The 15072-nt window shown below is 37.9% G+C and overlaps 1 protein-coding gene across 1 annotated transcript in view; it reads left to right on the top strand.

Moving 5' to 3' along the window:
* Positions 1-10597: 10597 nt before the first annotated feature.
* Positions 10598-15072, top strand: part of LOC145981614 (pleckstrin homology domain-containing family G member 5-like) — an 838947-nt gene continuing 834472 nt past the window's right edge. Inside the window, exon 1 of the mRNA XM_083114983.1 lies at positions 10598-11073. Within this exon, the coding sequence (XP_082971109.1) occupies positions 10966-11073 (108 nt within the window). The 5' untranslated portion in view covers positions 10598-10965. The remainder of the gene's footprint in view (positions 11074-15072) is intronic.

Below are 15072 nucleotides of genomic sequence, written 5' to 3'. Positions count from 1 at the left end.
AGTCGAAGGAGGCAACCAAAACTTCTGATACCACTTAAAATTGTCGGTCAAGTCCCGATTAGCCTATGTGTGCATAAAGTGGACTTAAAAAAACAAAAACTCAAATATCAGAGACCACTGAGTCTGATGTCTTTCAAGACACACCTTGTCCACGCAACAATTTCACTATTCAAATGATATTAGGTGTTCCCAGACATCTCAGCTAGGTCTAGTGCTTCACTGCCCCCTCACCCCCCCTTTCCCAATACGAGCGCGAATTTTGGAGTAAGGAAAGAAATAAAAGCTCATTAAAAATAATATGGGTTATATTTAAAGATTCGTATTTTGCATTTCTGATTTTAACAAAAGTTTTAGCATATTTAAGAATATTTCAGTCAGAGGCGCAACCACGAATTTTTGTTTAGGATGCAACCACTAGGATAAACGTATCAATAATAATAATAATAATAATAATAATAATAATAACACGATTGTAATTAGTATTGCAATTTTATTATTATTAATAGTAGTAGTACCAAACACATTATTATTCACGCAATAAGGGGGGTTAGAAGTCGGCGCCCAAGCAATAGTGTTGGATCAAACTATTTGAAATATTTTTTCAACACGTTCAATTTCATTAGCTAATAATGAAAAACAAGCTCACAAACTGCATTTTTGAACGACAGACAATGCATAACGAATTTAATTCTTATAACGAGCGAAGTGAGCAAGAAAATTTTTAGAACCAAAATTGTGAAAACTGAAAATAATATAGATTCTCTTTTACATTTTTTTTTCATTTGTATCGTTTGGCTCCTATGGTTGACTCCCGCCGCCCCTCTAGCTACCTACGGTTCTGAACTTGATTAGACTGTAAGAAAATTAGGTATTGCGAGCAAGAAAAATACGAAATGTATTTTTATTTGTACAAAATTTGAAATAAAGGGGCGTAGTTGCTCTTCTTCACTTCCGCTGGTCACTGGTGACGGAAAGTGGGTCCTCTATGACACTCCCAAGCATACCAGACATTGGTTGTCGCCACGTGACACTGTTCCTCACACCTCAAGACCACCTCTGCACCCACGAAAAGTTATGCTCTCTGTATGGTGGAATTGTCGGCAAGTGATACATTACGAGTTCCTTCTACCTGGTCAGACCATCACTGCTGAACTCTACTCTCAGCAGTTGCAAAGGGTGCACCGTGCATTGCGGCAGAAGGAGCTGGCATTGGTGAATCGCAAGGGTGTGCTGTTCCTGCACGACAATGCCAAACCACATGTGGCAAAGAGGACCAGAAAAACCCTTCAGCAACTTGGCTGGAAGACACTGTGCCATCCACCATATTCACCGGACCTTGCACCAACAGATTACCACCTGTTTCATTCCGTCGACAACCACCTCCGTGGGAGATCCTTCGCAAATGAGGGAGACCTGCGGAACGCACTCACGGACTTCTTTGCATCCAAGCCCGCCGAGTTTTATCACCAGGGTATTGTGCAGCTGCAGGAACGTTGGCAAAAGGTGTTGGATGCTGATGGAGATTACTTCGAAACCTAAAGGTACATACTGTCCACTGCATTGCTCTTTGTTTATCACTGGTCTAGAATAGCAAGAACTTTTTTTGGTTACCTTGTATTTCTTTGGTTGCTGCGAAGAAAAACACAACGTTTACGTGCAAAAATATGAAAAAATGTCACTCAAAAAGTTCACCAGGGACTACCCAGTTTTAAATTTTAAATACCGAGATCCGGAATTTTTTGCACGCTGAATAATTTTATTTTTAAAGGAGGTATGAGTTCGACGGGACGACCCCGTCCCCAAGATGTCTAAAATTGACAAAAAATCACATATTATGAGACTAAATTGCAATTTCCTCTACAGATGTCATAAAACGAGAGCTCTCCTCCCTAACATCTTACATTTAGCCAACAGTACTCGTGTCGACGATTCAGATGATTCTTTTTTCAGGTGACTGTTGCTAGTTACGGGGATCAACGTTATGCGATTATAAACTTCCCTCTGCTACAGTTTTTCCATTTTCTGCGACGCGTTTTTGTGAGAAACTGTCGGTTGACTAGTTAGCGGCTCTACGAGACACTAAGCAAATTCAGGGTCTCCCCGGTGGCGTAGTGGTAACGTTGTCGCCTCGTAATCAAGTCCCGGGTTCGATATCCGGTGAAGGCACATGGCACAGTGGTTTGGATCCCACATTAAACTGTAGCTCCAGTCCCGATTAGCCTTTCTGTTCATAAAGTGGACTTAAAACAACAAATCAATCAATCAAACTAAGCAAATTCATCTACCAGTGACTCTCGGTATAGTGTAATGTGCAATGATAAATAGGAGAACGACAAAACTGCCGGAGAATGGGCAAGAGTGTACGAATGATCTCAACAGCTTGGCGAAGAACGCCAGTTTCTCAAGAATGAACCGCGTGGACACATTTGTCGGACTGGGACATGCAAGGTGTTCCTTATGTGAATTTTTGGGGAAAGGGTCATGAAATATGCCCAGTTTTCCTGCACGTTGATGAAGGGTGCCGTGTAATGACATTTGCATAAAAAAGACGTTGATGTTGTCTGCAAATGTTATCCTTCACCATAACATCCCCACATGGTCAATTTGACAGCAATAACTTTCCGAAAGGGTTTTGCTTCATGTTCTTACACTCCGGGCTAACTCTTAGTGAATATCAGATTTATTTGAGCCGCTTAAAGATAATATGAGAGGGAAGAAATTTTAGACAGATGAAGCACTGACAAAAGATATCAAGATATCCTGCAGTGGCTATGGCAGCAGTCTAGTGTCTTCAACGCCAAAGAACTCACAGAACTGACACAGTGATAGCAGCTATGCCTGTATGCTCATGGAGATTCCTTTAAAAAACTCACGTAGTTTTGTCCTTGTAGGACTTGTAGTCTTGGTCGGTCAATCCTGAATGACCCTTGCAAATGTGCTGTTTGAGAAAAGATCAAACTAATTCCATCTGTATTTTTACGTCGCTGTTCTGCCAATTAAGCTAATCGCAACGACAAGGATAAAATTGTGAAATAGATGGAAAGACAAAAACACATTATGCCTTGACAAAAATTCGAATCCAGGAATTCTGGCGCTACACTTACTTCTCCGCCACAGAAGATGACCAAGCTATTTACATTTTTCAAATTATTTAGAGAATATTTTCGTTCACTGTAAATTAATGGAAAGACCAAAAATCATCAAATGAAATAGGTCTACAAGTTAGATAAAACTAAATTAATGCTTACTGGAAGAAAGCAATGTTTCGTTTCTTTTCCTTATGCCTCAGACCTCCCCGATGGCGCAGTGGTAGCGTCGTCTCCTTGTAATTAAGGGGTCCTTTGTTCGATACCCGGTGGAGGCACATAGTGGTTCGGATCCCACTTTAAACTGTAGGTCCAGTCCCGATTAGCCTTACTGTGCATAAAGTTAACTTAAAACACCCAATCAATCAATCAAAAACCTTATGCCTCAGTTTGCACAATTTCTTTTGGATACTTTATTCTTTTTCCCACTGTTTCTTTTACTTAATGGGTGTGAGTGATCGGAGTTTATGGGTCCGGGACGGGATCGATACGGTATATAAAACTATCCCGATCTTCAGGACAGAAAATTTCACGTATTTCCCGACTAGTTCAGAAAATTTTATCGATAGGTAATGTTCAGAATTTCCACACACTACTGAAATTATTGAGTTCCACGCACATTTTGTCCCCAAATAAATTATTTTCGGTATTTTGATGCCTTTTCTAGAAGATTTCCTTTCCGATAATTAAGTATATCCAGAATTCTTATTTCGCGATCATTTTAAATTCCTGACCTATTCGAAATCCCGAAAGTAAGTTAATCATTTCCCGAAGATTCCCGGGACAAGACTTCTTGATCCCGCAAACTGAAGCCTGATTTCCGTTGGGTTACCGGACGTTTTCCTTGATACGTTTAAAAATCATTATGCGACTGGTAGTATGTCAGAGGTCCCAGGTTCGATCACCATGTTCCTGAATTCGTCAGTCATCCTCATCATTATAACTAAACCTCAACTTCGAATGACGTGAAATAACCAGAATAGGTAAACTTTAATAAACAAACATCGTATCCGACGCATAGGCGGGCTGATTAACATCTGTGCATAAATTGGACTTGAATCTAGGGATGTACAATATCGGGAATTTGATATCGCGATATATCGTCAAGAAAATATCGTAGCAGACGATACGATACGATATTATTTCCGTACCGTGATATGGGTGATATATCGTCTCTCTCTGCACAATATATATCGCAAAAATATCGTGACGATATATCGTCTAGTTAATATCGCCTGGACGATAGTTTCTCAACATCGCGATATATCGTCTGGACGATATATCGTCGAACAGTACTTGAATCAGTTGAAATGTCGGTTCTGCCAACCGAAGGCTTCGTGTTTTGATGACGTTACTTTGGTCTGAATATGTGTTCCTTGCACCCCTAGCACGCATGGTTTTACCACAGAGAGCAATGTCATAAAACCGGACTCTTTTGAACGTTCGTACCGCCGAAAGGACGCACCGAAGACAAAAATAACACTAGCATTAAAAATAAATCATTATGATCCACTGGATCATTCACTGTGCCTGCACTTCCTTCTTCTTCCTCCATGATATGTGGCGCCGTTCTTTCCCTTCAACATGTTTACAGTTAATCGGATAACATGAGTAAGCAGTTGCAGTGGAAGGAATGTTTCAAAGCGACAAAAAAAGAAAAACATATTTGTTTCCCCGCCATAATGAATTCACAGTGGCTTCCTCCTTAGATATAACACTGACATAGTGGAATCTTGAAGCCAGTATATATGTGAAAAATTGATTGATTGATTGAGTTGGTGTTTTAAGTCCACTTTATGCACAGTTTGGTGTGGACCTACAGTTTACAGGTATCGAACCTGGGACCCCTTGATTACAAGGCGACGACGCTACCACTGCGCCTTGGGGAAGGCCATTGTGAAAAAGGCTACACACAGAAAACTAAATGCATCATATCTATTGATGCACCAGAACGCATCAAGTGTATTTTATTTATTATTTTGTTAAGAATCAGATTCACATTTGATGCAATTGGTTAAAATATATTTTGATTATCGTAGGAGAAGCCCCAAAGTACATCACATGATGGAAGGGGAGCAAAACTGCGCCTAGCGTCAGAAAGGGGGAAATCGAGTGGGCAGAACGAAGCAGTACACGCTGCTGTGAAGACTGGTAACTGCAATCGGTGTTCCCTCTTCACGCAATGCCATTTCCTCTCATTGGTGACCGTCTAGCGTCACCACTTGCGCAAAGACTTGTTCTCCGCTTGCTGTAAATTGATTAAATGTGTGAGAAGTAAATAATGCATGCAACAATAATATATTATCATATCATCACTCATCTCCATCTTCGCAATTAGCCGAAACTGGCACAAAAGCGAAGTAAAATAAAGTAAATCAATAATTTTATCATAAATAAGTTACATGCACTAAATGTTACAATTACTATTATTTTGATATGTAAAGTTACATTTTAGAAAAACTAAATATGCTGACCAAGGCAGTAATTTATTTTATTAAAAACATAAACTAAACGTAACGTTTCAACCTTCTAGCAAGGTCTTTTGTACTTGATACAGAGTCTGAAGAAGACCTTGCTAGAAGTTTGAAACGTTACGTTTAGTTTATGTTTTTAATAAAATAAATTACTGCCTTGGTCAGCATATTTAGTTTTTCATAATCATGGAAACAAGGCTTAATGGTGTTACATTTTAGCTTCCTTGACTAAAATATTGATTTTACCCATGCGTTATGTCGCCCCTCCTTCCTTGGAAAATTTTTAAGCCCCCTATATTTTTTGAGGTCATCATACACTTCCTCAACATAAGATAACAACATTGTGAGGCCGCTACTCACTTGTGCACCAGAAGTAATAAACCTTGTGGGGACATCATACACTTCTTCAACAGAAGATAGTAACCTTGTGGGGACACTACTCACTTTGCATCAGAAGTAATAAACCTTGTGAGGACATCATACACTTCTTCAACAGAAGATAGTAACCTTGTGGGGACACTACTCACTTTGCATCAGAAGTAATAAACCTTGTGAGGACATCATACACTTCTTCAACAGAAAATAGTAACCTTGTGGGGCACTACTCACTTTGCATCAGAAGTAATACACTTTGTGGGGACATCATACACTTCTTCAACATAAGGTAACATCCTTGTGGGGACACTACTCACTTTGCATCAGAAGTAATAAACCTTGTGGGGACATCATACACTTCTTCAACATAAGGTAACATCCTTGTGGGGACACTACTCACTTTGCACCAGAAGTAATAAACCTTGTGGGGACATCATACACTTCTTCAACAGAAGATAGTAACCTTGTGGGGACACTACTCACTTTGCATCAGAAGTAATAAACCTTGTGGGGACATCATACACTTCTTCAACAGAAGATAGTAACCTTGTGGAGACATTACTCACTTTGCATCAGAAGTAATAAACCTTGTGAGGACATCATACACTTCTTCAACAGACGATAGTAACCTTGTGGGGACACTACTCACTTTGCATCAGAAGTAATAAACCTTGTTAGGACATCATACATTTCTACAACAGAAGATATCATCCTTGTGGGGACACTACTCAATTTGTATCGGCAGTAATATACCTTGTGAGCACACAATACACTTTAACAACAAAAAGGTAAGCTTGTGGATCGAAAAGTTTCTTAAACGTATATCGAATTTCTATCGCGAATTGAAGCCATGACTTTCTTATTTCAAAGCATGCTAGCACATAAAGTAAATTGATTGAATTTGTGAGATGTAAATAATGCATTAAAGAATAATATATTATCATAAATTAGAAATGTACATAAATCAATAATATTAGTAACAGTTACTGTTAGTATTTTCATAACGTGTAAATTTACATTTTAGCTTCCTTGAAAAATATATTGACTTTGCCCATGGTACACCCCTCCCGCTTCTCCTTGGAAAATTTCTAAGCGCTTGTATACCCTTGAGCGCACTATATATTTCTTCAATGGAAGATAACAACGTTGTAGGGACACTACTCACTTTTCTATCAGAAGTTATATCCCTTGTAAAAGCACTTTTTAAATTATCGACTAATTTAATTTAGGAACACTGTTGAGCCTTGTTTCATGCCTCGGTCAGCATTGTAATGTTTAATTGACTTCAGATACAAATTAACATTTAACTTAAAGCAAAGCATGATTCGAAATGTATATAAATTAAACACAAATAGTTTGTGAGAACAATGAAAGATACTTTGCACATATATCACATTTTGCATCGTTTTTTTCTGGCTTTTTTGGCTAATCGTGACGATTAGATATAATTGATGAAGTGACACTGGAAGAAAATAATCGAACTCAGAACTTTATTGAATCGATTTCGAGTCCTTTATCCCTCTGCATGATTCCCACATTATATCACATGGTATTATTATTATTATTATTATTATCGTTAATATTATTATTATCATCATTATTATTATTTGTAATCCACTTGCTATGTAGCTTTTTACTTTTTGTCTTCATTTTAAAACAGAGAAGTTTGCATTTCTTCATAAAATAGCACAACACTCGTTATTATAATTATTTTGCTAACTTAATTTGTCAGCCACTTATTTACATCCAAAATAATTTTACCAGTGCTCTTGTGTCCGTCAGATCTCTCCTATTTCATGTAACATCTGTTTCTCTTTTCCAGTGATTTATTCCCTGCAAGACAAGTATTTACGATTTTGTTTATGAAAAATATCATAAACGACAAAAACTGCAAAAATCGACACAGACTAAAAGTATTTCCTCTCTTTTATTGTCAAGTACCAACAGGGTAGTATTTTCAAACTTATTTACACATCGGTCCCCACAGCGTCTGTACAGAATCAATCGTGTGTATGGAGTGTATGTGTAAATTTTCAAATATCTAATGAACCTTGTGGGGACCCGAGGCCACCTGATTTCACAGGCCTTGTGGGTACTGGTGTCCCCACAAGGATAGGAAACGTTTTTCTTGTATAATTTGCTCACAATGTAGGTTACTTTTAATTTTCAGGAGTTTATAGTTTTACTGTGTTATTTGTCACATATTTTCAACAAACACATCAGACTACGACTGTAATTTCCCCCGGTCCCCACAGTGTATGTGCACTAACAGAGTCCCCACAAGGTAGCATATGCACGTATGTGTGCGCGCGTGTGTGTATGCATGCATGTATGTATAATATATGCATGTATAATATAAAGACGAGAACTGCCAAACCTTGTCTCGATTCGCGATTAAAATTAACCGATATGCCATCTGGTGGGATTTTCAGGAAGTACTCTAAGTAGGATAAGTTGTGTTGAAGTCGTTTAAAGCATGGGGAATATGCGAGAGACTAAGGTCTACTGTTCAGGTTTTTTTGCTCTAAATCGTTTTATGGGTCAGAAGAAATTAAAAGTTTTCATGTTTTTCCACACCGTGGAATCAACAAAATGAAATTTGTTAATAAATCAGGGAAAACGTAATTGACAGAATATTGGTATAGGGGATATAACACTGTAATTCGGCAAGGAAATTACGAAGAATGCAATGCACGAGTTTGCTTACTTTATTTTTCGAGAGATAAATATATATTACCATGAAAGTAAAATTTTAAATTGTACTTTATAAATAAAACTTTTTTTCCACGAAAAATCATGAAGCGTCTTACCCAATGCGTCCATATATTACAGGTATTACGTATGTGTGAAATTTGGAACATGTGCAAGTCGATTAAGAGAGAAGATGAAAATAGTTTGAGAATGAATTAATGTTAAATATAACCAGAAAAAAAATGGACATGCTAATATTACTGTTTCATTCAGTACGATGTCCTTTTTCAGTGAGTATAGCCTGGTCATGAAATCGTGAATATTATTATTAAACCAGCCTTTCTCTTTCGAGAAATAACTGCAACGATATGTTCGCAATTTTCTCCTGTCCCAGCTTTTCAAGTACAGGTCAATTTCAATTCCTTATTTTCAAATAATTTCCGAGAACCCCAGTTACAACATGACGTGCAGATGATACAGCACTGCTTTAGACAATAAGTGCGTATACATAGTTTCGTCTGCATTTTCCGTGTTATTTTTGCCTATCATAATTAAATGCTTCGTTCTCAGTACAGTTTCACGTTTGTTAGAATACCTGGAATTCAAATTGCATTCGCAATATTTAAAAATAATGCGTAATTTAAACGTTTCCTACCATACCAGTCATGACAACACGCTGCTATTTTGTACTACTGCTGAATGTAAACAAAGATTTATCCTACTTAGAGCGGCCATATTGGAAGCGACACTAGCGCTCAGGTGGTAATTTTAATCGCGAATAGCCTAGCATCTTCAGGCATAGTTAATTGACGCCTTGTCAATTATCGCCCCTTGTATATGTACTTTTTCAGCTTCTGCATAACCAATCGAGAAAACTATTTTATGCACTCTCTTCCTGTACCGCTTTGATCAACTAACGGAAGATCTGTGTGAGACAATTTCCCATATTTACAACCATCCACGCAGTCACACATTGTATCAAGATGACTGCACGCACAAGGAAAAGAAAAAAAATCATATACACTTTTCCTTCCTGTCATCCAGGAGCTCTATCAGATGAATTATAATCATGCAAGGCTCCATGGAGTGAAGCGAGGTGTACTGCATACACTGCCAGGAGATTCTGAAGGCTGGGAAAGACAGGCAAGGAGGGGGAGTCAGTCCACAGTCGAAAGTAGAACGCGGGAATTAGACGAGAACAAGGCTCTTTCAGACAAGGGACTGACTTTTTTTCTTTCTCAACAATCTGCGTCGACATGTCAAGTGCACAAAAACAGTTACGAATCGCACAGCAAGACATTTTTTCTCCCTTCGCTAATTCGTGTTCGGTTTGTAAGCGAAAGCATCACACATTACCATATTCTCTTGTGACGTTTCGTCATTGAACTCGAGCGTGTACCTGCTTGGGAGAGTTACTCAATATGGAATTGCTGGGATTACAGTTACATTTTCCTATTCGATTGTCATTTTTTTCTCTCTTTCCGACAGCTGCGGTGTTGCTGAAAGCGTTCGTGTGGTTTCGTGCATAACGTGCTCTGTGCTAAGTGTTGTGTGAGTGGAGTTCGGTGTTTCACGCAATTTCTTTCCAAGAAATTAGAAGCTTTTTTTGTTTGCACAAGGATCTTCAGTGCTGTAATTGGCAAATAAGTGCCAGCATTACACCAGATTTGTGTTTTTTTGTACAACACAGCATACAGAAGAGAACAAGGATTGGACACTTCTTACTTAACACGCGTAGATCGGCACACTGATTACAGCGCTCCAGTGTCAAAACTGGCAAATTATTTTTCGAGTTCGCCCTCTTATCATTGTATAAACCTTCCACAACTTACAATTTGTAAAATGCAACTCGTGAAATCTCTAATATCGTAAATTTCTCTCGGTCTAATTTTGTGTCAAAGGACAGAAATGTTATAATTTTGATCATTATGATATGCGGAAGTTAACAGATAAACAATTGCATTACTGCAAGACAAACTGTGACCAAAAATTGGCTGCTTCGTTACTTTTTGTGAAACAGTTCTTCCGTTGAGGTCAAACTGTGCCTTCATTTCTTCCGCTAACCTTCTCCGTGACTTCTGACTTTCCGGTTCTTAGTTTTCTGCCCTTTTGCCGATTGGTTTTGCTCAGAAAACGGCCACCGTTGCCTTTGAAACTCGCAATCAGAGTATCATCTACAGTTTTCGGAAGCCAGTTCAGGTTTGTGTAGTCTACGAAGTGCTTTGAAGTGAGACAAATAATGCTGTGTGCTCTTCAAGTTCAAATCAGTGGCGCTGTAGGTACCAAAGCGTGTGTTCTTTGTTTTTAGACGAAGTTGTATATCTGCGTGATTCTGTGATATGAGTGAGGAACCTTTTGGAGTGATGCAAGCCCCTCCCCCACCAATTGCCTTGTCTTACAGGCAGTGTGCTACCAGAGGAAGGAGTCCGTACAAAAGCCATGTTATGGTAAGTGATCAAGTCTATTGATATTAAAAAGTAGGATAATTAGCGTAGATTATTGTATTATACTTCAAGCTTTCGTCTTGCCGGATTTGACGTTTAAAATCCTCATAAAATATGTAATGTACAGTCGAATACAAAACAATGTGTCAGGAAATTCCGGTATTTATTTACTTTTTTACCAATGCGATATTCATGAATTGAAAGTTGAATTTATTTATGCCAACTTTGGCTAATCGCGAAGAAAATCAGGGATGTTATCGAGACGAGAATTGGAAGTTTCTCGGTCTCGTCTTGATTTGTGAATGCCTGTCTGGTTCTCATTCTATTCTTGATTTATAAATATCTTTCTTGTTCTCGTCTCCGTCTAGGACTTGTCTCGTATTGTGCAGCGTGTAGATGTTATTAGGAAAACAAGTTTCTACAATAAGGCTGTTCTGTTTAATGCTTCAAACCCGCCCCAGATAAAAATAATTGTTTGATTGAGTTGATATGGTTCATTTTAATTAGTTCGCTTTTCTGCCGATTTTGGCTAATCGCGAAGTTGAGAGTGATGACGTGATGAAATTGATGAATGGACACTCACAAACATCCATGCCCAGGCCGGGATTCGAACCCGGCAACAAACTGAGAGCTACCTCAAATTTTAAATTTAGATTTGCATGTGTAGAGAAAACATGTTGGACTTATCTGAAATCTTTAAATATGTGAAAAGATGCTTTATGCTTTCATAGTTTGTCGCAATAAACTTGAAAGGTGAGCTTGTGTCACTTGGTTTCTTCTGTGGAACAGAAAGTAAGAAGTGCAGGACGATTATCTGCAGAAACATATGCTTTCCAGTGGCCAACTCTTTCCTTTTATCACGCCAAGTGTTGCCATCCTCTCATTTATTTAGCTTGTTTGCAACCATGAGCGTCAACAGAAATTTTTCTACGGGGTGGGGGTCAGACCATTTATCAAGATTGAATAGTAGGTTTATAATAATTATTAACATTATCATGGTTATGATTATTATTATAAAATTATAACTATTATAAACTAATAAAATGCAAATTTTGTTCAAACATTATTATTATTATTGTACTCGTGGGGAGATTTTTCCACTCGATGCACCAAATAAGAGAACATCCAGCATAACTGTTTTTTATTTAATTATTTATTTATTTCTTACGTCTTGTTTATCAAGTAGAATTGATGGCTTTGTAGCCTCTCTACCACTTAACAATGTTTACATCAAACTTTTAGCATATGCAAATTAGAAAAGAACTTTAATACCATTACATACAAAGGTAAATATTAAAATCAAGGAAAGAAATATATAAGAAAAAGAAAGAATACATACGGGGAATTAAAACCTCACCTATACTCACGAGCATACAATAAACACACACACACACACACACACACACACACACACTCACATATTCATGTCAGCAGTCAGGGATTTGAAATAATAAGTTGAATAAGGGTTTTCACTGTTTTGTTACTAACGTGCTTGCACTAATGTGCTAACCATTTTTGCCCCCACCGACGAAATATGCAGCGTTTCATTTCAGAAATACACAACAAGCATCTTCATGTACACCCTTATTTATTTATGATATATTAACACAAGCTCGCATAAAGAAGAACTCAATGTGATGAGTGAAGAAAATATTATCCATTCTGGCATTGTTTACGTTGAAACTTTTTCGTCTCTAATTTTCACGAGAGAGAAAAATAAAAGACATTATGAATAAATTTTCACATGAAAGTGCGAGAGAAACGGTATATACATTTGAACAGAAGAAAAAAACAAAGTGTGAGGCCTACATATCCAAATAAACACACCTCGTCTTCACACGGAAACTGGTTCGATGGAAAATCTCTTCTTTCGACAATAATAAAAAGAGAAGCATTTAATGTTCTAATAACATTGTTTTTGTCACTCAATCTTCCACTTCTAAGTCACAGGCTTTTGTTTTCCTGTGCGAGTCTTGCAAGATCGAAAATATATTAGACCTATATCTGCTACCCCATTCCACTTTTTGTTAATGTTGTTTTGAAGTAATTGCAAGATTAATCCGTAAAGGAAGAGCTCATTGCTGCAGGAAACCATTTCATTGCTTGCTTTTTTTAAACAATTTCTGTATTGGAATGATATCCTATTTTATTAAATTTCTTAAGCCTTCTATACACGCTTGTACATATTATATTGTTTGGTGTTTATGCAAATCTTCACTTGTTAATAGCACTTATCTCAGTTTAACACATAGGTGGATCCTGCATTATTTTCTGGAAGGGGCACAGAATATGCGTAAGTGCAGAATAAGTAATAGGGTGTAACGTTGGAAATATGCGCAGACTTTCTACATACTAAATGCAGACCATAATATAGCGTGAGTTTTTTGCAAGAAAGAAAAAGTGTTGCAAAGTTTGTTTTTAGCCCACTTTGCGATCAGATAAGCTGATTGAGTGATCCACTGCGCCCTGTACCTTCACTGGAAATCGATCCCGGGATCTCTTGATCACAAGGTGACAGAGTTAGCAGTTTTGTCAGAAGCAGTTCTACAGTACTTGAATTACGAGGGTAGTAAGGTAAACGAAACAGAGATGGCAGCACCATAATTGAAATCGATGCACCGTTGGTAAGTTTGATCCTTCAAACGAGGCCTTGCAGAGTTTCAGCCCAGTGCGTTGTGAGGTCATTGTTTGATCACGCGAAGTAGGTGAACGTGCAAGCGTTTTCAAAAATTATGGACAAAATCACCCGGACAATGCACCAATTCACACGTCAATAGTTTCTATGGCTAAAATCTATGAACTTAAGTTCGAATTGTTGGATCATCCGCCCTATTAGACCGATCTAGCTCCCTCTGACTGCCATTTGTTTCCTAACCTCAAAGATGACGGGGGACAACGATTTTCCGATAACGATAAAGTGATTCATGCTGTGAACGGCTATTTTGCAGACCAGGAGAAATGATTTTGTAACCAATAACCTCACAACGCACTGGGCTGAAACTTTGCAAGGGATCCAACTTATCGATCGGGCATCGATTTCGATTATGGTGCTGCCATCTCTGATTCGTTTACCTTACTTTTCAAACTACCCTCGTAGCAATTAAAAAGAAAAGCATGAAAGACGTGAATTCACGACTAGGCAAAACTATCACAAACATCGAAAGGAGCTGCATATATGTGTGTATGTGTGTGTGTGTGTGTGTGAGAGAGAGAGAGAGAGAGAGACTTTCTATAATAGACATTTCTTCCTTAACTCCATTAGCGTAATTTTGCGTATAACTGTCTCAATATTTTATCTTTTGAATGAACTCCCAATGGCATAGTATTAACGTGATCCGTGATCGTTTTATAACCAAGGTGTCCTAAATTCGAAAATCCAGGGGGTGCACAAATTTACTGCCCACCAAATCCAGTTCCGATTTGATTTACGTATTCTTTGGTTGTCTGTAAAATTGTATTGCCGAAGAAAATCATGAAAGGATTCTGCCTTGTGTTGCTCGAATATTTTCGTTTGTTGCGATATAACGATATCATTGGTTGTTTCATAACATTTATCCTTTCCTTTTAGAAGGGGTGTGTGTCCCTGTGCCCCTTCCGCTAAATCAGCCAATGGTTTAACGTTACGATGGAAAAACTCTTGTGAAAGAATCCTGAACTGCAATTTAGCTTCTCTACGGAAAGAGAGGAGAAAATTTATCTTTCGCAGTTTTCGGTAAACTTTTTTGTTTGTTACGAATACTGTTTTGGCTGAAATGGAAAAATTGTATAATTATAGAAACTGTAGTGTACAAATACCTATATAGTAAGAAATAAATATGTTATATATTTGTATTTTTAAAAATTTTAATGTCACTCTTTTCTGTCACTTTTGGCTAATCGCGACGAGGATGAGTGGTGATTCTAGTTAATTGATGAAGGAACACCCCAGCACAGGTCTGAACTCGAACCTGAAGGCCGTGATTCGAACACTGAACGCGTTCGTCCATTGAGACCTTAATAAAT

Source organism: Lepisma saccharinum, chromosome 29, assembly GCF_977018435.1.
Source record: "Lepisma saccharinum chromosome 29, izLepSacc3.1, whole genome shotgun sequence".
Lineage (NCBI taxonomy): Eukaryota > Metazoa > Arthropoda > Insecta > Zygentoma > Lepismatidae > Lepisma > Lepisma saccharinum.
The sequence above is the reverse complement of the archived record's forward strand: the minus strand, read 5'-3'. Positions and strand labels throughout refer to the sequence as shown.